The 23,397-nt window shown below is 47.7% G+C and overlaps 1 protein-coding gene across 2 annotated transcripts in view; it reads right to left on the minus strand.

Annotated features, from left to right (window-relative positions):
• Positions 1–208: 208 nt before the first annotated feature.
• XPNPEP1 (X-prolyl aminopeptidase 1) overlaps positions 209–23,397 on the minus strand; it is a 62,806-nt gene continuing 39,617 nt past the window's right edge. The window contains exons 5-20 of one of the 2 annotated variants that reach the window (XM_023729919.1): positions 21,897–21,989; positions 21,436–21,579; positions 20,139–20,234; positions 18,361–18,442; positions 16,469–16,679; positions 14,824–14,913; positions 14,115–14,165; positions 12,938–12,996; positions 12,661–12,738; positions 10,554–10,625; positions 9,471–9,531; positions 7,873–7,942; positions 6,770–6,943; positions 6,014–6,090; positions 4,689–4,787; positions 209–885 (exon numbers count right to left, since the gene is read on the minus strand). In XM_023729919.1, the coding sequence (XP_023585687.1) occupies positions 757–885; positions 4,689–4,787; positions 6,014–6,090; positions 6,770–6,943; positions 7,873–7,942; positions 9,471–9,531; positions 10,554–10,625; positions 12,661–12,738; positions 12,938–12,996; positions 14,115–14,165; positions 14,824–14,913; positions 16,469–16,679; positions 18,361–18,442; positions 20,139–20,234; positions 21,436–21,579; positions 21,897–21,989 (1,586 nt within the window). In that variant the 3' untranslated portion in view covers positions 209–756. The remainder of the gene's footprint in view (positions 886–4,688; positions 4,788–6,013; positions 6,091–6,769; positions 6,944–7,872; positions 7,943–9,470; positions 9,532–10,553; positions 10,626–12,660; positions 12,739–12,937; positions 12,997–14,114; positions 14,166–14,823; positions 14,914–16,468; positions 16,680–18,360; positions 18,443–20,138; positions 20,235–21,435; positions 21,580–21,896; positions 21,990–23,397) is intronic. The other variant, XM_004374831.1, reaches the window with a different exon arrangement.

The raw sequence follows: 23,397 nt of genomic DNA on the forward strand, positions 1-23,397 counted from the left end.
AAGATGCCTACGGCATCTACTGTAGGTTGGATTATGGAAGACTGTCACTTTCAACATTGTGTTTTATTATTGTTTTTTATGTTTTTTTTTTTTTTTGACATATAAGTTTTAAAATCAGAAACTGAGATAATAAGAAAAATACTCACCAAAATGATAGACTTCCTAAAGAAAAAAAAAAGAAGTTTGCGGTTAAGCCATAAAAAGTGTAGGGAGGCCAGGGATCTCTCCTCAGAGGGGGCCTTCCACCTAGAACACATCTGCCAGAGGCCCCGGCCCCGGAGATCAGCTCGCCTGACTGGTGGGGGAACAGCAGCATGTGGAAAGAGACAACTGAACAGGGCAGAGTTCTGACATGTTTATTCACCGATCATAAATAGTCTCGTGGGCATGAAGATGATCATGAGTGATAAACTAGCACCTGGAGCCTGACTGATACAGAGCGCTCCATTCCATGTCACTGGGGGCTCCCTGTGGCTGCTCCGGGCGCCCCCTGACGGAGTGCCCAGCTTTGTGGGCCTCCCCTTCTGGTGCAGCAATTTTATTCTTGGCTTGTTCTCAACAACGAAAAAAATCATAAGACTGAGTGTTTGCAAGAAAATATCAAAGAGGATAAGAAGGTTTTCAGTTCTTCTTCAGAGTCTAAAAGTAAAAAGGGGAGGTAGGGAGAAAGGAGAGGAGAGGAGAAAGATGGCAAGGGTCTGCCACGTTTTCTCCCTTTCCCCAGCGCTTCTTACAAAGACAAAAACTAGGGAGGTATTAATGCTGTCTGGAGATGGGTTGCGTCTCTTTGATGAGCCACATAAGAGCCTCCTGGCGGCCCTGCTTCTGCAGTTCCTTCCCGATCACTTCCCTGCAGGTCAGGTGGTAATTGTTGAGCCAGTCACACTGCAGGGGAAGAAGGACAGACAGTATTCACCTTCACGGCTTTACCAAAAGGCTACCCGGACATCAGCAAGGGGCCCCAGAGCTGAGGCCACAAGTTGAGACTAAGGTGCACAAAACCCCTTCTCCCTCCTCATGGGCAAGTGACTTACTTGTGTTCTATTTCCCTGGAGACCTAAGAAAGAGGCCTGTCAGCTGGATGACAGGCCACATCACTTATGGTGAAAATGCTCCCTGGCTAGTCTACTGCGTGTGGACTGGGAACCACTGTGCGGGAACTATAAATACCTGGTGACAAGCCATGGCTTTAGGCTTTTCCCTGAGTGAGGAGTAATGGGTAACCAGGTGCTCCCTTTGACAGGACTCCTGGAAGCCATACCCAGAGGCCATTACAAGAGAGTCTGGTTACAATCGGCTCCAACTAGGCAGAGGATCTCTTCGCCAGTAGCTCCTACACCCACCCATGTGGCCTCATTCCCTTACACCTGAGCCATCTCTTCGGAAGGTGGCCAGGGGAGAGGGGGACACCTGAAGAAAATCCCTGGACTGGGGTGAAAACTCTTGCTAAGAGACACACCTGAAGCTGTCCTGCCAACACACTGAGTTTCCTGTCCTGTATCTGCTGACAAAGAGGAATAAAACTAAGATCAGCCAAGCCCATGTGGCGCTTGTGAGTGTGGTTGTCTAGCTGAACTCAAAACCTCTGGTGGTCAAGGACTGTGGTGCTACACACTGGTGCTGGGTGTAAGCTTGACTTTCAGACCCTCGACTGAATGTGGTCACCACATCAGGAGATAAAAAGGATAAGGAAGGAGGTGCTGACTAGACTTGCTGCCTGGGTGGGGGATGACCCTCCTATGACCTGATGGCAAAAGCTCTGTGCAGCAGTAAAAGAGTTAAATCCTCCCCTTGATGTGGGAAGGAGGAGATGAAGTCTGGAGTGAAGCAAGTTTTACCAAGAGGATAACAACCTACTCTCGTGTTGCCCACAAAGCAGACCTGACGAGATACCCAGCTGCAGTGAGGCTGGAAAGAAGAATACCACCATCGGTGTGACTGTTGCAAATGAGCCAAATGCCACCCGGGAAGGCAGTGGCATTACAAAAACACCAACAGTCTGGATCAGGCCCTGACCTGGCTGAGGGGTCAAGCCCGCAAGGGATTGAGGGCAGACAGATGGCAGCATTGACAACTGGCTCTGACCCAGCCAGGGCTTCAATCTAATGAGAGTCTACTAGCCCCTGCCCAGAGATGGGGGAGAGATGGGATGGTGTCAAAAGCAGGCAAAAACCTACGTGTCACAACAAGGCCAGTGGAGCTACAAGGCAAACGGCTGTCCACCGCGGCTCAAGAGTTTGAGGGCAACGGCAGTAGCCTGGAGCAGCCCTGGGGTCACAGAGAAACTCCCAAAGCCCTTGTGGTTGGCTGAGCAACATTCCAAGGGCTCTGACATGTCTGCAGGCTTCCCATGTTCTTGTCTGACCAAAGTCCTCTGCTGCCATCTGGCAACAAATGATGGAAACTCCCTAATTGCTAAAGACAGTCTGGGAGACAGTAAGGGGCAATGAGAAAGTGCTTTAAAAGCCCAGGGGTATGATTGTGACTTCAGACAAAATGAAGCCCCAGACTTATTAAGTAGTCCATGGGAAAGGGACTGTTTAAAAGAGAGCCCAGGTGGCACAAGTGGTTAAGCGTTTGGCTGCTAACCAAAAGGTTGGCAGTTCGAAGCCACCAGCTGCTCCTTGGAAACCCCATGGGACAGTTCTACTCTGTCCTATAGGGTAGCTTTGAGTCGGAATCAACTCAACAGCAAGGGGTTTGGTTTGTTTTTTTGTTTTTTTGGGGGGAGGGTACTCTGCTTAGTGAGCTAAATACTATCGTCTACTGTTATTTGGCATAAACTTGCTAATGACTCCTAAGATAACATATTATGGGCCGTATAAAAACTAATTGGACAAAAGAACCGCCCAGTGATTTGGGTAGACAAGGTATAGTAATGAACCATTGGAAAAACAGATCCCGCTAGTCTATGCCCAGTATCATGTGGGTGAACTGTGAGTCAAGGGTTGACAAAACTTTTCCTCCTACTTCAAGGAAAACTGGCCTCTGTTAACCTTCCTCATGCACTGTTTCCCTGCAAACCTGATAAAGCGAAATGTCATATGGGAGAAATGCCTCCTGGTTAACACACTGCATGTAGGCAAGAAAGGCTATGAATGACCTAGAACTACTTGATAGGAAGCCATACCCTGGGGCTTCCCTGAATGCAGAGTGACTTATAATTGGAGGTTCCATTGCCAAGATTCCAGAAGCTGTGCCCAAGGGCCATTACAAGAGATACTGGTTCCTATGGGGAAGGGGGCTTCTAAGCAAAGTGGCTCCCATGCCCACTTATATGGTCTCCTTCCCTTTCACCTAAGCCATCATTTATGGGGGCTGGAGCCTCTGGGCATTGAGAGATACACTTGACACTGTTCCGCTAAGATGCTGTTTCCTGCCCTGTATCCATCTACAAAGCTGAATAAACTCGTACCAGCAGGGCCCGTCTGGGTCCTGTGTGTGGGAATGTGTAGCTGAACCAAGCACATAGATGGCCAAGCAGAGTTGCATAAACACAGAGGAGAGCTAAACAGAAGCCTACAGGAAGTAGATGGCCTGCCTCCATCACCCATCAGTGAGCTGGATAAGGGGGAAGAGGCCTCTAACTGGGAGGATCCCCTGCCATGACTCCTGCAGAGGGGAGTGGAAGCATCCCTGCCACTCCTCAGTCCTCAGAGGCACTTTCCTCAGTGCCAAGCATGAGGCCAAGAGGACCCCAATGAGGAGACGTTCCTGCCTCAAGAAACACATGAAGCCCCCTAGAGTGAGGCCAGTGGCTGCCTCAGGGTAACAAGAATGTCTTATTCCTAGAGTAACCCCACCCTGTTTGGCCCTGCCCTTGGCTTCTGAGAGTATCCTGTGAGTCATTTGTTTTCTGCCAGGACTTCCGACCACCTGCCTTGCTCTGCCCTCTAGAATTTGTGTCCTTCTGGCTTCCTGGTTTGAGAACCATTTTGTCTGTCCAGTACTCACTATTCCTGCCCTGTTTCTGACCCTTGTTTCTGCTCTGGTCTTGATCACCTTCCTGATCCCTCAAGCTTTAACCAGAGTCCCCAGACCTGCTACCTCACCTGGCCTCGTGAGCCTTGGGACTCACCCTAGGATCTGAAGGGGTTTCAAGACCTGTAAACCTCCTGAATGGACTGGCACCCAGCCTCTGAGCTTGATAAGTGAGCACTGTTGTGCTCCTGGTTTTGTGAAAGGTTTCATAGCCCCAGAGTGCTCAGAGTAGCAACAGAAGGGCTGGTACCACCTCTCAACTCATCTGTGTGAAAACTCGACGTACAATAACAAATTTTCCTTCTCGTTCCTTAATGTTTCATGCAACACACAAAAACAACCTGCTATGTGCAGTGGCCAAGAAGCCCCACAACCCAGCTGGCTTTTTGTAGGGAAGACGCATGCTAAACCGGCCTCAGTGCAGCTATGACTCCTGTCTTCCTGGAAAGCAATCCCACACTGCTCCTACCCACAAAACCCTACAGTACGCACAACGGCTGGAGGAAGCACAACTAGCTCTACCCAAAGGCCCGATAAATCCAGGAAACGCTACTATGGTCCTCAGGGGACCTAGAATTTTCAGACTCAGTTGGCCTAGACTAGACCTCTTAATTAAAAAGTGAGAATAGGGTAGAGGACATTGGATGGCTATCCCCTGCCCCTGACAATTCTGTTTCCCCCTGCCCCTCCCCAGCCTTCTCCATTACCTCTTTGTCTGTAAGAGCATCCACATCTATCATTTTGGTCTGTATCGGAACCAAAGTTAGAGGTTCAAAGGTCAGGCTTCCCCGGTTATTGAAGTTATACTGTGGAAAGAAAACAGAACTTTTACTCTTTACCTCAGTAAACTACCATGATGCCATGCCCACCAGATATGACCACTCCTCAGAACTTGGTGTAACTTGGAACCAAGAGTCAGTTAGCTGGTCATCATTTTTAATAAGCACATGGGATGCACAGTGAACATAGCTAGTGCCACCTTCCAAGGAGCTGCTCTGTTGCACAATCAGAAGCCTGTGTCATCAGGAAAAGCCACACGAAGGGTGTGGAGGAGTTCACAGCAGTGGGCCCACAAGGCTAATGTCTACCTATGATACAAAGGAAGCAAGGGTAGAGCAAGTGAGTGTTTGGGGTTGGCGTCATCTTTGGTTTTGCTTCTCAAGACTGCTGGGGTATAAATCCCCAAAATCATTTTTTTTTTCAATAGTCAATCATGTGGTCTGCCTTGACCCAGCCAGGTCCACCAGGTAGCATGTTTCTCCACTCCACTTGGTGTGGAATTGGCCAGGGACACACAAGAGCATGCTGGGTCTCCGCTGAATGCAGGGTCTTGGAGTGAGGTGGGAGGCCTCTTTAAGAACACGACTTCAGCTCAGAAGCAGAGAGCAGATCCCTGTAGTCAGCCTCCTTGCAGGCTTATGAAGCTGCTTCCTCCAACTGTTCTGTTTCCTTAATCACCAACAGAAGAGGAGCAGGTCTTTAAAGTGAAGCCTAGTGCCCAAAACCCGGGGACCTCTTGGTAATACTGGTTGGGGAAGAGGGCGAAACAACTTTTATTGCATGTGGTGCCTGACTCACAGTATAACTCAGGCTTTCCCAACATTTACTTGATAAAAATCACCTGGAGAGCGTGTTAAAAATACAGCTTCCCAGGCCACTGCCCTGGAGATTCTGATACAGGGCCTGGGAGGGGCCTGGAAATCAGCCCCTTTAACAAGCACCCCAGGAGCAGGGGAGACTTCACAACAAGCTGCCTTCGGCAAACTCAGAGCTCCAAATCACATCAAGTACAGGCCTGCCAGGGTCTCTGTGAACTCAAGTTAAGAGGTCCAGTCCATTAAGGATTTTCTTTCTGGCTTTGCAAGAGAGGACAGTAATATCCAGGGAAGTCTCCAATATCAGGGTTCTGCTCTTCTGTGGCTCCATTTTGGCCCCAGAATAGGACACTTTCGGCTCCAAAGACAAAAGTCTTCACCTTCCTCCATTGAGTAACACAGGAAGTAAAAAATAACAAAATAAAAGAAAGATATACCTTGGTCTTCACAGGAACCACCAGGACAACATTCTCAATGCGAATTCCAAAAGCCCCATCTTCGTAATAGCCTGGCTCTAAAACAAAGCACACGCCAAATGAGAGCAGCCCACAATGGAGACCTACACAAAGAGCTTTCAATCCTGGGATGACAGCCCCACCCAGGAAGGAGAAGAAGACACAGGTGAAGGGCCCACTCAACCCAGGTGCCAGAAACCGGATGCCTCCTCCCGGGTGGCCACTTTTAACAGGCACATGAAGCACAGAAAACGAAGGCCAGCAGTTACTAAACACTGGCGACAGGTCCAACAGCAAGGTACCCATTAAACAAATGACAGTGCACATCTCTAAGGCACTGATGCAGCCACTGAAATATATTCACAAAGACTGGGAAAGGTAATATATTAAGAAAGCACAATAGAGACCTTCTGACCAGGATAATCTCAATGATAAAAAAAAAAAAAAAATGCATACTTATATCCAAGACCAAAAACATATCAAAACATTAAGTCAAGTTTCCCCTGGGTGATTGGATTACAAATGATTTTCATTTTCTACTTTATACTATTCCATAGTCCCACTTTTTCTAAAATGAACAGATATCACTTTTATAGTCAGAAAACTTTTTGTTTAATTCAAGGTGACAGGAAGGGGAAATTATTTTCAAATTGCTTTAATTTAAAAATAAGAAAGAACAGAGAGTCTTCCAACAAAAGCCCGAGGATCCACACATACGTCTACATGAGGGTCACCTACCGTCAGTGACAATCATGCCCGCCTCCAAAGGCTCATCAGAGAACGTTTTATAACTGATGCCACAAGGACCCTCGTGAACATTCAGAAAAGACCCAACACCATGTCCTGTTCCATGCAGGTAATCCAGGCCAGAATCCCATAAGGCTGAGCGGGCAAAGGAGTCAAGAAGGTGGCCTGAAAAAGAACCACTTGATGCTATTTGTACAGTACTTTCCAATTTACAAAGCACTTTAGAGATTAGATTATGTCTCATTCCAGAAGGTAAAACAGAAACCAATGGGTAAAAGTTACTGGATGAATGGTTCAGGTTTCAGCCCAGCGCAAGGCAGAACTTTCTAACAAGCAAAGCCCCTGAGGAGGACTGCTCCCCAGCCACGCTGGAGTTCAGTCTGAAGCTGGAGAACCATTCATCCAGGATGGTGGTGAGGGGATGGACGCCTGCAGCAGGTATGGGCTGCATGAGATGGCATGTAAGGTCCCTTCCCAGCTCAGAGATCCTAAGATTTCAGAGTTACAAAGAAATTCTGACCAGACTGCAAGCAGGCAGACAGGCACGACAGATGAGGAAACTGAGGCACAGAGAGATGAGTGCGTGCCCAATCTGACCAGACTCAGGGCCCAGGTCTTGTGAACTCCCGGTTCACTGTCCCTTCCATCAGTCTTTGGTCAGAGGGGTATATGTCTGAAGTCTGGATGCCAGTAAAATAAATCCCAACAAGAACCTGGACGGAGGCACTGGCCCAACGCTGAAGGGCAGACGCGAGGCTGCACCACTGTCCACGAGGCCCCGAGGCCTTCAGGCCTGGTTTGCCCCCTCCTGGGAGATGCCCACATGATTCCTCCAACACCACAGGTGGCCAGGAGAGTGGTACACAGCTGACATGTGGCCCAGTCCTAAGCCTGGCTCCCTGGGAGGCCCTCTGAGCTCAGTCAGCGGCCTGAGAGACTCACTCCATGCAGCAGGTCCACGTGCCTGGCCAGGGCCTGAAGCAGGCCGGGGGCTGCTACAGTAAGGGAAAGGACATGTTCTTCCACTCAAACTGAGACATGCTTGATTCCTGAACAAGAGAGAGGGCCACCATATGGCAGAAAGAACCACCTACCTTTGGTTCCAGTTGGGAAAACGGCTGCACTCACAGCTATGTGACCCTTGAGGACATACGTGAAACATTCCTGCCAAAGAAAGCCCAGAGGGCAGGTTGCAGAAAGAGGGTAGATGCTTTCTCAGCTTAGTTCTTGCCTATTTAGTGTTTTAGCAATGCCACAGAAAGAACTGAGGTAAAAAAGAAAAAAATCTGGTGGAAAAAAAGCAGTTACACCAGTAACTGAACAGTGTCTGTCATTTCAGAGGGTTCCTACAGAGTTAAGCCACTGAACTTGAAAAAAAAAAGATTTCTGGAAAATCTTGAAAGTAAATTTAGTAAAAGAGCTGTCAGAGCGATGACCCCACAGAACCTTACCCTGTAATGAACATTCTGACACACTCTATGTCATATAAGCCTTGGAAAAGCAATAAAAAGTACTGATGATACCAGCTAACACTTACTGAGCAATCCCTCTGTGTCGGGCACTGTGTTACATTTAACCCCACACTTCACCACGTAGGCACTATTATCCTCACTTTACAGAAAAATTAAGTACCTTGCCCAGGTCGCACAGTTCGTAAGTGGCAGGAGCTGACCGCAGAGCCAGGCCATCTTGCGTAGATGCCCATGCTCCCGACCACCAGCTATACTTAACGGTTGCCCTCACTGCCCTGACGAGAAAACTTCTACTCAGAAGGTTATGTGGTTTGCCAATAAGGTGCAGAGTCAGGACTAAAACCCGACACTCCTCAATCTGATCTGGGGCTCTTCTCACAGCACATGGTCACACCAAGGGTATCCTGGGCTCAAGGTTCAAACTCTTCTAACGGGCTGGTGCCCACAAACAGACAAGGCAAGAGGCCAAGACTATGAACCTTGCTCCACTGCATCTCAGGAGACCTTCTTCCTTGGAGAAACCTCCTGAAGGAGCTCCCCTTGGAAAAAAGATTTACTCAGAGACTTGGCCAATGTTCACTGAGCAGTGACTATTAGCCAGGAACTCGCTGGGTTCATGGGCCTTTCATAACCAGCTGGATAGGTGAATAGTCTTTTCCTCATTTTTACAGGCAGTAAGCGGCTCATTCAAGGTCACGGAGCCTGTAAGTAGCAGAGAAGATCTGAGACCAGGTCTCTGAACTCCTGTACAGATCTCTCTACCTCACAGCTGTTTCCCTGTTTCCACGTCAGACAGTAACTGAACAGTGTCTGTCATTTCAGAGGGTTCCTAGAGAGTTAAGCCACTGAACTTGAAAAAAAAGGGCGGTGGGGGGGTCCTTTCAGAACCAAATCTAGACACTGCTTGTAAAGCATATATTCTGTTACCCTACCCCCACCTCCAAAGAGATTTCCTGACTCAAGAGAAAGACCAAAGCTGTTTAAACTTGAATCTGAGCTGCCTTGGCCTTAACAGAATGCTTTTAAAATTTCTCCAAATGGCTTACCCTTCAATAATTAACTAAATGGACCCCATAAAACAGATAAGCCTGGCTCCACAGTAATGAGCTATTATACTGTCCCACATATAATTTTTTGCTTATTTATACAGTCCCTTTTCATAAAAGCAATTATCTTAATTAAGCAGAGAGGGCCTCTCAAGTGTTTTGCTTCCACCTTACCTTCTCATAGGCTGTAGGCGTCCCAAAATGCATGGTCCGGGTCACATCTGTGGTTCCATCCCTGCCCAAAAGAAAGGACAGATTAGCTTTCAGTCAAAATAAGCTTTTGCTTAAAAATGAGACAGTGGGAATACAAGGACGGCCTGGTGTGTGGGCGTGAACTTGGCCAGCTGCTGACACACAGACTCTTGGTCTCCATTGTGAGGACTGCTTCATGGGAGATACCATCACTGGGTTATGAACCAGTGGGAGGAGGACAAAGTAAATAGGGGCCTGTTTCTAGCAAAAGAGGGCTGAAATCCAATACCTCCTGTTCAGATGACATGAGGCTTACTGGACAGAGATCTTGAAAACACTAAGGTGCATCTCTTAGAACACCCTCACCTATATCCCTACCATGGAAAGGATAACTTTCAGAATTCTGCTAACATTCAGAATTCCATTACCCAAGTGATCCCAATACCCTGAGCTCATTTCTTAATTAGGTTCTCCATTAACCACGCTCCCAGCTGCAGAGGGTATGGACGCTTACAAAGTATTGCTCTGGGCCACCTGTCAGTCCTGCATCCCTGTGCTCTCAGTGCAGACACCTGTTCTTATCCCTTCTCACAGGTCCCACTCAAGGAGACCAGCTCGAACTTAGGTCCTTCCCTAAGAGACTATTCTAGAGAATGACTGTGAAAGCAGCAAGACATGAAGAAGGAAATTCAGAAATTCAGAAGAAACTCTTACTTACTGACTCATGCAAAATTTATCCCTCACTTGACAAGGCCCCAGGGGAGTTACAAGTACAGTTATGGGCAGTATATAGGCTGGGGCAGAATCTCTCCAATGGTTCCCAAAGCTTGCTGTATTGTTTATTTAATATGTAACAACTTCCTGCCAGGGACTAAACATTTCTATCAGTCAGTCTTTTGAGGGAACAGAGACACAACTAGGCTATTTCAACGAGGGTGAAAAAAAGGACAAGCCACAGGAACCAGTCCATCAGTGGCAAGTTCTTGGCTGGAGCTTGGCTTGTCCACCTACTTAACTGCCTCAACACGACTGAGTCAAGTTCTAGGGCAGCCCCAGTTCACTTACTTGTACTGAGCACCCGAGTCAATGAGATACACCTCATCCAGGGACAAGGTCCTATTCGTCTCAGGGACTGGCCTACGAAAGTTAATTAAAAATTAATTATTCCACATATGTAAACATTCGGTGACTCTGGGAATAGGGTGTACAAGAGGTCCTTGTACTATCTTGTGACATTTTTATAAGTCTGAAATTGTATCATAATCTAATACATTACCCAATAAATGAATTATTCCAATTAATATTACCTTTCTACTATTCTAAGACTCAGTCAACCTATCTCCTCTATCAGATAAAAAGCTCAAGGGAAGGGAGACTAACTCATATTTCTTTGTCTCTCCCTCTGTTTGTGTCTGGAACAAAACACGTTCAAGGGAGGAGCTACTAAAACAGGCACCAACAGAATCAACAGGCCCAAGATGGAGTCCTGTGAACTGGGAAGGGGGCAGCCTGAAGTCAGAGTGGCGCTCACTGGTCTCAGGGGTCTGGGGCCCCCTGCTTCAGCCTCCTGCTCCCTCCCTCAGTCCTGACCCATCAGGTATCTCCCAACCTGTTTCTCAGACCACCAGACAGGCAAGGGGTGAATGTCCCAATATGGGATAAAAAATAAACGGGTTTAGTGGATCATGATACTCTTATGCTGGAGTCATTTTTCACATGAAAGGGAGGCATTCCTAAAAAGTGATTCACTTTCCCTACACCATTTTCCAGGCAACATCACTGTGCTGGGAAATGCCAAAAAGGGTGACAGCACTCCCAGCCTCCAGCTGCTGCTAAAGGAAGGTCCTCCTTCATTTCCAGGTGCCACGCCCTCCTCAGCAATGAGGCCACCAACGGGCACACAAGCTGAGCGACTAAAAGGGACACCAAGACAAGGGCCCAGCTCTCTAGGACCCCGCCTCTAAACGGACGTCCAGGAGACCGCAGTGAAGAAACTCCAAAGGAGAAGCAAATTTCTCCCCCCTTGGTTTGAATTGTTTTTCTTTTTTCTCAACAACCTTTTCCAAACTATTTCACCATCATCAACACAAACTCACTGCCCCACTACACTTCTCATCTGTCCTTTGGAGTGGCTGTTTTCAGTTTGATCACATACAGATAATTCTTTAAAAGAGTATAGTACTTAATTGTCTTCATGCCTTCATTATATACAAAAATCTAGGATAGTATCCAGGCAGAAAATTCTTCATCTGAGTTAAATGCAGAATAAAAACCGAAGTCTCCTTAACATTTTCATGTGAGATAACTGTTCTGTCACATCTTGACTGTCTCTCCCATACAGCCTCAAAATCTGCTCCAAGACTAACAATTCAAAAACAATTATTAAAAAGGGGGAAAAAATCTGTGCTCAAATATAGCACGTAGAGACAGAAGTACCGTTTCATGGATGGCACACATCACAGGTGGGGAAGCGTAGGGCTCAAAATGCTCAAAGCAAAATGATTAGAGCTGGGTGAAGCTGGAGTCCAATGGGCAAACCTAATGACACTCCTTCTCATCTCCACGGGCAGATCCATCAGGCCTAAACACACCAGTGCCTCTCTGGTCTCCTGGTTCAGCTGTTTGGGTCCATGGGCTCTTGGAGACTAGCTGGTCAAAGTTCCCATAGACTAGGATGCCAGGCTTCAAGCCCAGGGGAGGAGAGAATCAGTTTCTCACCGCCTAGTGGTAAAGAGTTTTTTTGGTATGAAGGTGATGAAGCTCACAAGATGTTTGGACTACTGCATCAGGAAGGCTGCCGTCAGGAAACAAAAACACTCAAAAAGTCTGATCGCCAAAGTTCAGGGGTTATGAATACAGCTCCTGCAGCCTCAGAGAGGAATGCAGAACTCATCTGACTACATGGGGGGCATCGTGGAGAATGGCAACACCCGCATCTGAGTCTAAGAGGAGACCCTCAAATGGCAGAGACCTGGGGATTGAGAGAAAATTAGGAGAGAAAATACGCCTCAAAGCAAGTATCGGGACTGGCAAATTTCCCCTAATTGTACTGCCTCAACAGACACGCGGAGGTGGGCACAGGGGCCTCTGGCAAAACGCTGTCTCTCCCCTGCTCAGGCTCGTCTCAGAAGCGGCAGGAAAGCCAAGCAGTGTGCTCCTCCGCATGCCTTACGCGTAGTGAATGATGGCGCCGTTGGGTCCCGTACTGGAAATTGTTGGGAAGCTCAGGTCCACAAAGTCAGCCTGTTGCCTGTAACAGAAAGACCCAGGTTAGGGGTAGGGGGCAATGACTGCGGAATGTGACTGCCCCACTCCCCACCCACCCACACACAGAGACAGGGCGGCTTAATGGTTTTTTTTACTGTGCGAAAATTCAGGGCCCTCCCAGCCTCATTTAACTCGCCCTGCGAATCAGCAGGAGGGCCACGGGTCCCCCAAACCATCCTTACCTGCGAAATTCCTCAGCTTTCTCAGCAGCTGAGATCTCCGTCACGCCACCTTTGGGAACCTACAAGGAAGTTGCTTGTAAATCATCTGGTGAGATACAGTCACGTGCGTCTCATACGTGGCGTAAGCCAAAGGCTTCCTTTTTCCTGAATTCTCGTATCCCACTGTTCGCACTACAGGACACAGTTTATGTCTGTCATCTTTACCAGGGAGGGATCTTCCAAAGGCTTTCACCAAAACTACCTTAAGGAGAAGGGTTTCTATCCATTTAATTTTTCGCTCAACTATTTGCCTCAGTATTATGACATCCTAAATCTCCCAAATTTAATATATCCCAGTTCAAAAATTCAAAAGCATCCCCTCTTAGGAACTCATCCTAAGATAATCATCCAAAAGAAATAGAAAAGATAAATGCAAAGATATTATTGCAGGGTTATTGATAATAGCAAAAAAATTAAAAACCTAAACATTTCAAAATGAAAGAAATTGGTAAGTATGTCAGTCTAGCCAACAGAAGCCATCTTCACTGAAATCCTTTTTAAGGCTTCTCACCACACAGAAAATGCTCATGCTATGATACTAACTGAATACAACAAAATACAGTATCATAGCTGTATACTGAGACATGCAAAAATGCTTTACAAAGATAAATAATAAGGAAATACAGAGAAAAAAGAGTCACATTTGTGGGAATAAGGGTGATATTTTCTCTTTATATAATAAAATATTTTAAAGGAACATGACAGAGTTTAATAACAACACAAAGAAATCACCCTCCTGCTAACTACAAGGAGTGAAAGGGCAAGAAACAAATGGCCAAGTGTCAATTTAATATAAAAAGTTTTATGGTTTAAACTCAAGTTCAAAATGTACAAAAAGATCACTTTCTCCTAATACTATCAGCTTGTTCATATTATTATCATAAGGGTCATTTTCACACGATGAAATTCCCCTTAGCTACAAGGTAATTTCCTAGCCTTAGAAGGATTCACTGTTGCAGAATTTAAAACATACACACACACGAAAATTCCAGAAAGAACAATTAAAAGAGCACTAAAATTAGATCAACATCTTATACCTCATGGTCAACAGAGCACAGAGAAAATCACTGTTAGAATCACACACAGATACTTTGTAAATACGCTATGTCTGCATGTTTAACAAAGACTAAGAACCAACCTCTTTCTCCAGCCAGTTAAAGAGTTCACAGAGAGCAACGGCATCTTTAATCTGTGCAAACAATGGAGACATTTTTAAAAGTTATTACTAGAAATCAGATGGCCAGATTCAGAGCCCAACGTGTGGGGTCCTGGCTGACTAATGCGATACAGAGAGAGGGCTGCAGCTACAGAACCAAACCGTGAGCAACCGGGGCCTCACAGGTGAGCACTGACTGCAAGCCAGTTGGCAGCGCTCGCCTCTTCAGGGAAAGGGCTCCTCTGCCATTCCATGGCTCAGGCGCAAATAGAAAGGGGCCTGGCCTCAGAGCACAGGCAGCTGTCCCAGAGGACTGGAGGGAACTCCAACCCTACAAGGGCCAGGAAAGACAGGTCACTGTCAAAGACATCTCTGGGCCCCAGATCTTTCTAGACCCACCCTTGACCTTGAAACCCAATCTGGGTCTTTTAAAAGGCTTCCTCATCATCATTATCGTCATTATCTACACTATGATCGATATCTCTTTGTGTTGTGCTTTAAACTTTGTAAAGATCTAGCCCACTGAGTATCTTATTTCATTTTCTCGTTAACTCTGGAAGGCCAGGAGAGCCAGGAGACTGAGGCTAAGAAGTTTCACATGCCCTTGTCCCAGGCAACGCCACAGTTGGTGAAGGAGCTGGGCCTTCTGCCAACCACACATCCCTTCTTCTGCACAGGCTGCTCTACTCACATGGGCTCGCCTCATGCCTTCTGACTCGGCTGAGTTCTTCACAGCTTTAGCAATGCAGATGGGGGTGTAAGGCATACAGCAGCGATGATCCTAGGGGCAGAGGGCAATAATATGGGAAGTCAAGCCTGGTTTCACTCACCCAAGACCAAGGCAACCACCTCTTTACCCAGCACAACACACTTAAGACAACTCATCTGAAGAGCTTCCCCTAGGGACCCACCCAGCTGTCCCCCGGGCCCTCCAGACCACCTGGCCCTTTTAGTTGATGAGCCTGAGCATGACGGGGGGCTTGAGTTCATCCAAAAAAAGAAAGCACATCAAATAGGTATTTCTCTTCTATCTCCTGCCCCCTGAGGTCTTTGAGACTACTGGTCGCCAGCCATCAGCAAGATATTGCTTTTCCAGGCCTCCATGGTTGGTGGTCAGAGGTCACTAACCGACCAAAGCTTGACAGAAATAATCCCTTTCTTGCTGCACAAAGGAGGCTCTTTCCCGCTGTCTGGGGGATGCACAAGGCCCAATGAGGGAGGTCTCCTGGCCTCTCCCGCTTCATGCTCAGTAATCACATCTCAGCTACCGCTAGTGGTCTGATCTTAAAGGGCTGGAGAAGACTCTTCCCAATTTGAGAACAAGTCTGAATCCAGCCCTGTGATATAAGGAAGGGGACTCAATGCTGCCTGGCGCTTGCACAGCGCTTCCCAAAGGGCATCATTCTCTTCACTCTTCTTATTCTCTCTCTCACAAACTTGCCCCTCAGAAAATCGGGAAGGCAGGTGTGAACCCCATTTAGGTGGGGAAGTAAAGCTCTGAGTAACTGAGTGGCTTGTTAGAGGTCACACAGTGTGACAGTGGCAGGGGTGTAATGGAAAGCCCAGTCTTGAGGCCACGTCTGGCCTCTTCCTGGGTGGCCCACTGCTCAGTGGAGAAGACATTGCTGGGCTTGCCACAGGCAACACAGCAGCCAGAGGCCCAGGCGCCCAGGATAGGACAGCAGAAAAGGTCACATCTAAAGTGACCTGGATTCCAGTTATGTCCCAAGCCCTAATTAAATGAGAAGACAGGTGTCAGCTGCTTAGCACTGCCCAGCAGGGGCTTGGTAAAGGCTGGAGCTATTACTATCATTTGACCTTCGACAAATCCCCAACTCACCAAGCCTCCCGGGGCCTCAGGTCTCCTAGCTATAAGATGTGTGGGGGGGGGGGGCGGGCAGAGAAGTATTTTCCAAATTCAGGTACTCTCATACCATCTTCACAGTTCATGGCAGGAAGGTGCCTACTCCCTGTACTCTTATTTATGTAATACTTTTCTTCTGACCATCTTAAAATCAATTTGCCTTATTAAACTCAACTTGGCCTTAAAAAATAATTTTTACAACATCATGGCTAGAAAATATAGCATATGCCAAAATGCTGTTAAAATGTATACATTTAAACAACCAAAAATCATCTCTCATGCCACCCTCTGGGAAACACAGGATGAGGTCCTTCAAAGCTCTAAATTGTCAGACCCTCAGTATGACTCCAGTTGCAGAGGGATCAGCCAAGGAGATGACTGCTTCAAAGACAAAGCCGCCCAGTGCCAGAGCAGGTAGGGCAGGCAGCTGCAGCACAGCAGGCTTTAGAGGGGCTGAGGTGGGACCACCAACCTTGGGGATGGCCTCGCTCACGGCATAGCTGGCCTTGTCGCTGACCCACACCTTCTCCCTTGGGGAGAGGTCAGCACACAGGGCCTGAAGCTCGCTCAGGATGGACTTGTAGGGAACCACCTGGATTCTGTATTCAGCTTCCAGGCCCAAGTCAAAAAGCAGGTGCTCCTTCACACTGGGGACATCTATGCGGTCACCGTCAATGAAGAGCCTACAGAGGGGCCAAAGTGGGTGGTGGGAAAGGGAGGGTACACACGTGAGTGGGTGAGGACACAGACATGCATGGACATGCACATACACACTGGCTCTATCTCCTGGAATCAAAGCCAAGCAGCTTTTCCCCCTCCCCATTCCTTCCCCAAATGCTGCTCCCCAAACTCTGCTCCCTGTCCCTGTGCACACTGTCACCATCCCATCCACCCAGTCTCCCAAGCCAGGAACCTGGCATTGTCCTCCTTGATGCTCCCCCTCCCCCCTTCATTAGGATCTTTCGACCTGCAGCCTAAATCCCCATCAAATCTGTCCATCTTTCTCCTTCTGTGTGCCTAGTCAGCACCCAGTCTCGGGCATCTCCACTCTCCCCTGGATTAGTGCGACAGCCTCCTGACTTGTCCCTGCCTCTAGTCCTGTCCCCACTCATCCTGTTTTCACAGCCATAACAGTCTTTATAATTGACAAGTCTGATCACGGGGTTCCCTCTCAAAAGTTCCTTCAATGGCTCCCCACTATCCTCAGGATCAAAGTCCAGACTCCCAAACTTGGCTCAAAAGGCCCTTCATGAGGTGGCCTCTGCTCACCTTCTGGCCTCACACTCTGGTTCCAACCACACTGAGTCTGGCTCCTCCACACACACTGGCTCTCCTGCCATAGACTCTGAAAGGGCTGTTCCCTCTGCTTGGCCCACCTTTCCCCCGTCCTGCCCCCTCACCTGGCTCACTCATACTCATCCTCAGTCTTCTCTGACTACCCCACCCCCCAGTCTAGGTCAGGCCCTCTTAAGACCCCCCCAAACCTACCTTACTGATGATTCAGTGTCACTTAGTGCCTGAGTCCCCAAGGAGACTCTCATATCTCCAACTCTAACTCAGGACGCTGTCTTATTCACCCACCGCTGTGCCCCCAGCACCTACTAGAGACCCCTGGTGCACAGTAGGCACTCAATAGATGTGATGTCTGAATGAAGAAAGCCATCCAAACAGAAGAGCAACAGTGGGAAGGCCACAGCAACGTGTTGGAAAGATAACTGACAATTCAGCCAGGCTCGGTTCAGGGGGTTTTCCTGGGTAGTTTCTGACCTCTGACCATCTAAATGACTGGGCTGAATTGTATTGTGAATCCAGAATTGTATAACTGAGCCTATCTACCCATTGGCACTGGCTGTTAGAAAGCTTGGGATCAAATCTGTGGCCTGAACAAGACCTTGAAGAGGAATTTTGTAACTAACCTCAGTCTAGGTTTGTCCTGATGTCCTCACACTTACTTTTTATCTCAGAGTAAAACAGACACTTTCATAGAGGATTTCAAATCATTTTGGGGGTTGACAGCGGCAGGATATAAATAAATGTCGCTTATTAAGGAAGACAAACGAGCCCTGGTGGAGCAGTGGTTGAGAGCTCAGCTGCTAACCAAAAGGTCAGCAGTTCAAATCCACCAGCCGCTCCCTGGAAATCCTGTGGGGCAGTTCTACTCTGTCCTATAGGGTTGCTATGAGCCAGAATTGACTCAAGGGCAAGGAGTACCGGTAAGGAAGACAAAAAAGGAAAAGGGAGAAAAAGGCAAGAAAAAAGCACATCAGCGAAACATTAGGCAGTGACTGGTGGGCCCTGACTAGAAAGGGTATATGGCGCTCCGAGAAGCCATGAGGAAGGACCTTCCACGTGTGGGATACTCACATGATTGTCTCTAGTCCTATGATTGCGTAGGAGAAAAATACCGGATTGTGCTCCACATCTGATCCTCGCAGATTGAACAGCCCTAAAAAAAGAAAACCAAAGTCCCTGTCACCTGCCTGACTTGAGACTTTAAGGAGCAGCCTGTAGGAGGAGAGAAGGGCACCAGCTTGGAGTCCAGCTGCCATCCAAGAACTCGGCAGCATCTCAGAAATGCGGGAACCTAGCTTCAAGTTCCACCTCTGAGCTGCAGTTGCTCATGTCTGCCACATGATGGCACTAGAGCTCTTTCTTAAGCCACCACGTCACCGTCCCGAGAAGGGAATGTAAGAGTTATAAATTAGAAAACACGAGAAATGCCCTCCAAACAAAGAGTTGAAATGGCCTGCCTGGTGGTGGCCTGCCAGGACTGGCCCTGCAGTAGAAAAACCTCTAGGGCTCCCAAATAAAGGGAAGGCAATCATTTTTTTCTCCCTTCTGTGGTAAACGACCTAGGGTAGAAAAACTGAGACCCACGCACAAGGGAGGCCAAATGAGGCCCTCTCATTAAGGGTCAATTAGCCCCCTGGAGGCGGAGCTTCCCGTCAGGCAGACAGAAAAGCAGTGAGTCAGCAGGGCTGTAGCCTGTGAGTGAAACCAGAGCCGCTGGGTGGAGGACCCACCTGCAGCCAGTGTGAGCGGGGTATGGTGAGGTCACAGCACATTTGAAAACCCAGCGGAGGGGGGGAGGGGGTGGAACTGGGAGCCCGGGTGGCACAATAGTTAAGCATTCGGCTGCTAACCAAAAGGTCTGCAGTTTTAATCCGCCAGCTCCCTCCTGGAAACCCTATGGGGCACTTCTACTCTGTCCTATAGGGTCACTATGAGTAGGAATCAACTCAACAGCAATGGGTTTGGTTTTTTGGTTTCTTAAAGGGGACTAGCAGAGGGCACAGCTCTGGTCCCAGGGCTTCCAGCTCCCTGATGCTTGCTCTAGTGACGATCAGAGTGCTAAACAAGACGCTGGTGGAAAAGGTACTGCCTGTAGTTTAAAACAATGGCTTCTCAAAGTAAAGCAATGAGGCAACATTTTTTGCCTATATACTAGCACTTTGTTTAAAATGAAAGTACTTGGTGTGGGCGAGGGTGTGATAAGATGGCTGTTTTCAGACACCACTGTACAACCTTCCTGGCAGGTAAATGTCAAGATGGGTCAAAAGCCTTACCGCACCCATACCCTCTAACTCATAATGCCAAAAACAAAAACAAAACCAGTTGTCCAAGGAGATGACAGAAGGTACTAAACAACTGCATGAGAGCTATTTAAGGTCTGAAGATTGAAAAACTGCAAAGATGTCAGGGGGCTCGGTGAGGAACTTTCAGTTTTCCAAGGCAGAAATGCTTCTAGAACATTCTCATTGTGAAGACCTTCAGAAACAACAGGAAAAGTAAAAAGAAAAAATATCTCCTATGATCCCACTTCTACACAGTGAAACATTTAGGGAGAATGCCACTCCTCAGAGGTGCCAGAGCCTTGAAAAGACAGGCTGGAGGTGGACATAACTCATGGACTTAACATCAGCTTACTGTAACACTGCCCGTAGGCAAGGCTACATACCCCTCCCCTGCACCCTGTAATTCTTCCTTTTTCATAATTGACATCTCTTGTACCCATTTGATGACATAGTCTTTTGCTTATTCCCTGGCCACTCAGAAAGATGAAAGGCATGAACACACAGATTCTCAGAGAACCAAAGGAGAGATCAAGTAACACGCCCAAACAGTGAAACCAGAGCACTCACACGCAATCTCATCCAGGGCAGTGACCACAAACCACACGACGTTTCTCTCGGACATTTTCAACCGAAGGTCTGCAACCTTTTCCTTCCAGGAGATACCTGCAAGAAACAAACATGCTTGAAACTCCAGCCCTGGTCCTGGGGAGCTACGAGATCCAGGTGAAAGAAATCATCCCAAACATTGTTAACCAGCACAACATCTTATCTGGAGCTTGAGCAGGCAGGAGACCTAGATTCAAGCCCTACACAAGAGGTGTGACTCTGTCAAGCCACTTGACGGCAGCAAGCCCTAATTGCTCCGCCAGCAAAATTAATTCATTTGTTCAGCCAACAAGTGTCTATTAAGCATCTAGACATAGATATTAAGCATCTAGGCACAGATGTCTGCCAGGCACTATGTAACTACACAGCTGTAGTTACAGCTTGGAGCAGAATCCAGTCTCTGCCCTCCCCCCACCTTCCCACCCCCACCTAAAAAAATTCAAACCATGCTGATGGAAAGCTGACCGTGGGCCACTCACTGGATCCATCCTCCCACTCTGCGATACCCGCTAGTGATGGTGTCACACACGAAAGCAAGCTGGGGGCTGCCCCACGACCAAAGACTGCTTTGAAGATCACCTCAGGAATGCTGTTTAAAACTTGGCTGAGAGTCCACGTGTAATGCTTTCTTCCCAGGACCCCTCTGGGCAATCTGCCTACATTCCAAACATCCCCCATCCACTTTGCCTTTTCTGATTCTATAGAAAGGCTCCCTCCCTGCAGCCCTACCCCCTACGCCTCTCGGTCTGCACCCTTCTCTGTTTCACAAATCCACACTGTCCTTGTCTCCCAAAGATTCAGAGAACTTGCTCCTCACCCATCACTACCACAGTGGCCAAAGAAACCCACCTGCACCCCAAATCTCTAAAGCAGAAGGTATAAGATGGGAGTTGGGTAGGAAGCCCAACCTACAAATGCTGGCACAAGTAAGGGAATGGAACCTAGAAACCTCTAGGCTCTGTTTCTAATATCAGACACGTGAGAATGGCAGTCAGCAAATGAGTGGAAAACAACTCAGCCATCTTAACAGCACCTAAAGAGCACCCAGAAGAGCAATGCAAGAATAAACTAAGCCAAAGTAAGTGGCAACAGGGGAAACAAACAAAGCTCCTGCCTTCCTCAAATGCCCACTGTGCCAGAGTGGGACAAAATATTCCCCTCAGCTCAAGCTCAACTTGGATTCAGAGGACTAGGCAGGAGACAATGGAGGGGTGGGGGTGACGGCTGGGGCATTTTGGGGCACAGCTGTGGTTCTGACCTGTGTAATCCAGGCCCAGGGTGAGGAGGGGCTTGCATGGGCGCTCAGGGCGGTCTGTCCAGATTTTGTCCACAAGGTTCTCCTTGACAGGAATGAGGTGGTGGCCGGCGCCTCTTAGGACCTTGGCCATCTTCTTCCAGTAATCTGAGGAAACACATATGGCTCAGCCATGAGCTGAATGCCCATTTCAGCTGAGTCCTCGAGGACCTGGAGACTTCTGAAAGGAGATCCTGACGTGGACCAATGCCAAGTGTGCAGGATGAGGAAATGCAGAAGGACGTCTACCATCAGGGCGCTCCCCTGCCTCCTTCGCAGTACTTTTCTCCTCACTTTGACCTTTATCATGACATAGAGTCATGCTGAGCTCTCAAATGTTCTACATCCCACAAGCAAACAAGGAGAGGGGAGAGGAGCCCAGAACCCACCTCCTTACCCAAGCTGGAAAGGACTGAGTACCTCACCTGTAGGAATGATCAGCGGATCCACACCAACCCTGGATCCTTCAGGAAGTACGCTCACCAGCCAGTCTTCCTGAGTTGGCGTGTCCTTCAGACCTACAGAGGAAAGGACAGATAAGAAACAATTCCCAGTGGACCCAAGCCCATTGTCCTACCCAGAAAGATGCAGTTCACAGACATCAGCATAGGAGGGTCTTTATCAAGCACCGTCTAGATTGCCAGGACTTGGAAAATCTGAACCTCCCTGAATCCTGGAAGACTGCAGAAAGACGGGGAGGAGACAGCAGAAAGAAGATGGCATGTAAGGAAGGAAAAAGGTAAGGGTGAGATAGAAGGAAAAAAAAAAGCATAATTTTCATTCAACCCCAGGAAACAACATCATCCTGGGACTCATTCCAACACAGATACATGGTGTCACTGTGAAGATCCTCTCACGGGCCTCGGTCACCAGAACCTGGGCAGAGATTTGGTGAAGGCTTAGAGCTGAGAATCCCCACCTCACACACCAGGTAAGTGAAAAAGCACGCCACCAGTGCTCTCTCCTCACCTAGAAGGGGAAGGGTCACTGAAAGAAAGGCCACCTGCCCTACAACCAGGCCTCTGACTGGAGGGCTGAGTACATGTCTCGGCAGCAAAGAAATCTTTCTGAAGATGACAAGAGGGACACACAGGAATCCACCATCAGAGTCTTTAACAAGGCTCCCTGAGCTTCCCAACTCCCAAGATCAAACAGCCTTTCTGTTTCTAAGAAACTAGTCATAGGAAATTAAATAAGCTTCAAGAAAGGGAATAAAATTATTTTTACATTCCAGTTTTCTTCTATTCTAAGCTATTATATTCTATTTTGGAATATATACTTTTTTTAACTAATCACAATTTTGCTAAATAATTAACACCTTTGTTTATATACACATACACATATTTTTATGAAAGAGCACATATTCTAAACACAGTACTTATATTTTTATTTTTCCTACTGACTACTGATAACCACATAACCACAGAAGGGAAGTTCAAAGGTTTCTAAAGAAACAAGCTCACGAATCCCAGTTCTAAAAAATTGTAGAAGCTAGCCCTGAATTTTTATTTTGCTACTTGATTCTTGCCTATGTTTTTTTTTTTTTCAAACCACTAAACAAGCCACTTATTAACGAAATTTCTTTTAGTGTCACTAGTAGAACTTTCACAAGATGAAGTCGTTTCATTTCCGAACAGACAGATCTTTGGCAAAACCCCAGGGATGAACCACTCATTGGTCAACCAAACCCACCAGAATTCCCCTACCCAGGAGAGATGCCCCAAGGAAAGGTGGGTTTCGGGAAGAGATGGCAAACTAGAGACGGGTTTGGAAGGGAGGACTCACCCACCCCTTCTGTGCCACCAGAGGGGCTTGGAAGGGAGGACTCTAGAAGGGAGGACTCACCCTCCCCTTCCGTGCCACCAGAGGGGCTTGGAAGGGAGGACTCATCCTCCCCTTCTGTGCCACCAGAGGGGCTTGGAAAGG

This window comes from Trichechus manatus, unplaced genomic scaffold, assembly GCF_000243295.1.
Source record: "Trichechus manatus latirostris isolate Lorelei unplaced genomic scaffold, TriManLat1.0 scaffold00031, whole genome shotgun sequence".
Taxonomy (NCBI): Eukaryota; Metazoa; Chordata; class Mammalia; order Sirenia; family Trichechidae; genus Trichechus; species Trichechus manatus.